General features: G+C 64.0%; 1 protein-coding gene across 1 annotated transcript; it reads right to left on the bottom strand.

Annotated features, from left to right (window-relative positions):
* Nucleotides 1-6: 6 nt before the first annotated feature.
* On the bottom strand, nt 7-948 carry LOC122192316 (spectrin beta chain, non-erythrocytic 4-like; the record flags this gene model as incomplete). Its single annotated transcript, XM_042892849.1, has 2 exons — nt 885-948; nt 7-772 (listed from the first exon to the last, which is right to left on the bottom strand). A coding segment is annotated over exon 2 (688 nt), but the record flags the coding sequence as incomplete, so codon positions are not given.
* Between the last annotated feature and the right edge of the window lie 123 nt (nt 949-1,071).

The following is a 1,071-nucleotide window of genomic DNA, read 5'->3' as shown; positions in this document are numbered from 1 at the left end:
CCAGACCCCCATGGCTGACCCAACACTCATGCCTCCATCCCCATGGCCGACCCAACTCAAAGACCCCCATGGCTGACCCAACTCGAAGACCCCCACGGCTGACCCAACACATTTCCCAATCCCCTCTGATGACCCAACACCCGTCCCCCCACCTGGGCCTGTCCCCGGCCTCCATCTGCCCCAGCAGCCCCTCCATCCACGCCAGCAGCTCTTTGGCAGCTCCCACGAAGCGGACTCGCTCCGCGGCGTCGGCCACGCGCAGCCTCCCCTCCTCGCAGGCTGCCAGCAGCTCCTTCCACGCCTTCAGCACCTCCTGCTCCCTCTTGGCGATGGCTTCGGCGTTGTCCCCGGCGTAGACGGTCCTCAGCTGGGCCGCCCCTTCCTGGAGCTGCCTCACCTGTCCCACCAACACCTCCACGTCTCGTTCGAAGGCTCCCAGGGCCCTCTGGATCCCCCCGGCCGACCCTCGAGGTTCGTGGGTCAATTCGGGCAACCGCCGGCGCTTCTCCTCGATCTGCCCCAGCAGCTCCCGGCAGTCGCTGAAGAATTTATGGAGCTCGTGGGAGGCCGCCAAGAGCTGAGCGCGGGTCTCCATCAGCTCCAGGAGGTCGGCCCAGGCTTCGTTGACTCCGTCCTTCCATTCGGCGATGGTGGCGGCGTCGGCGTGGCCGTAGTCGATGAGTTCGTCCACCATTTGGTTGACGGCGGAGATGCGCTCCTGGCCCACGTTGCCCGTCTCGCTGGCGAACTCCAGGAACTTCTCTTGGAGGAGCTGGGGAGGGAAGGAGGCAGCCGGGGTCGGGGGGTGAGCGGGTGGGAGGGGGACAAAGAGGTTGGGGTGGTGGTGAGCGTGGGAGGAACGGCCGTGGAGAGGAAGGACGCGCCGAGGATGGAGTCAGGACACAAGGATGGAGAAGGAAGGGCTCTGGGACCGCAAAATAGAGAAGGAACGACTCCAGGACCCCAAATAGACAAGGAACGACTCCAGGACCCAAAAAATGGGGATGGAACACCTGGAGGACCTAAAGAATGGAGAAGAAACGACTCCAGGACCCCAAAATAGAGAAGGAA

Source organism: Lagopus leucura, unplaced genomic scaffold, assembly GCF_019238085.1.
Source record: "Lagopus leucura isolate 7727_CA_CO unplaced genomic scaffold, USGS_WTPT01 5579-0_obj-0_obj, whole genome shotgun sequence".
Classification (NCBI taxonomy): domain Eukaryota; kingdom Metazoa; phylum Chordata; class Aves; order Galliformes; family Phasianidae; genus Lagopus; species Lagopus leucura.
The sequence above is the reverse complement of the archived record's forward strand: the minus strand, read 5'-3'. Positions and strand labels throughout refer to the sequence as shown.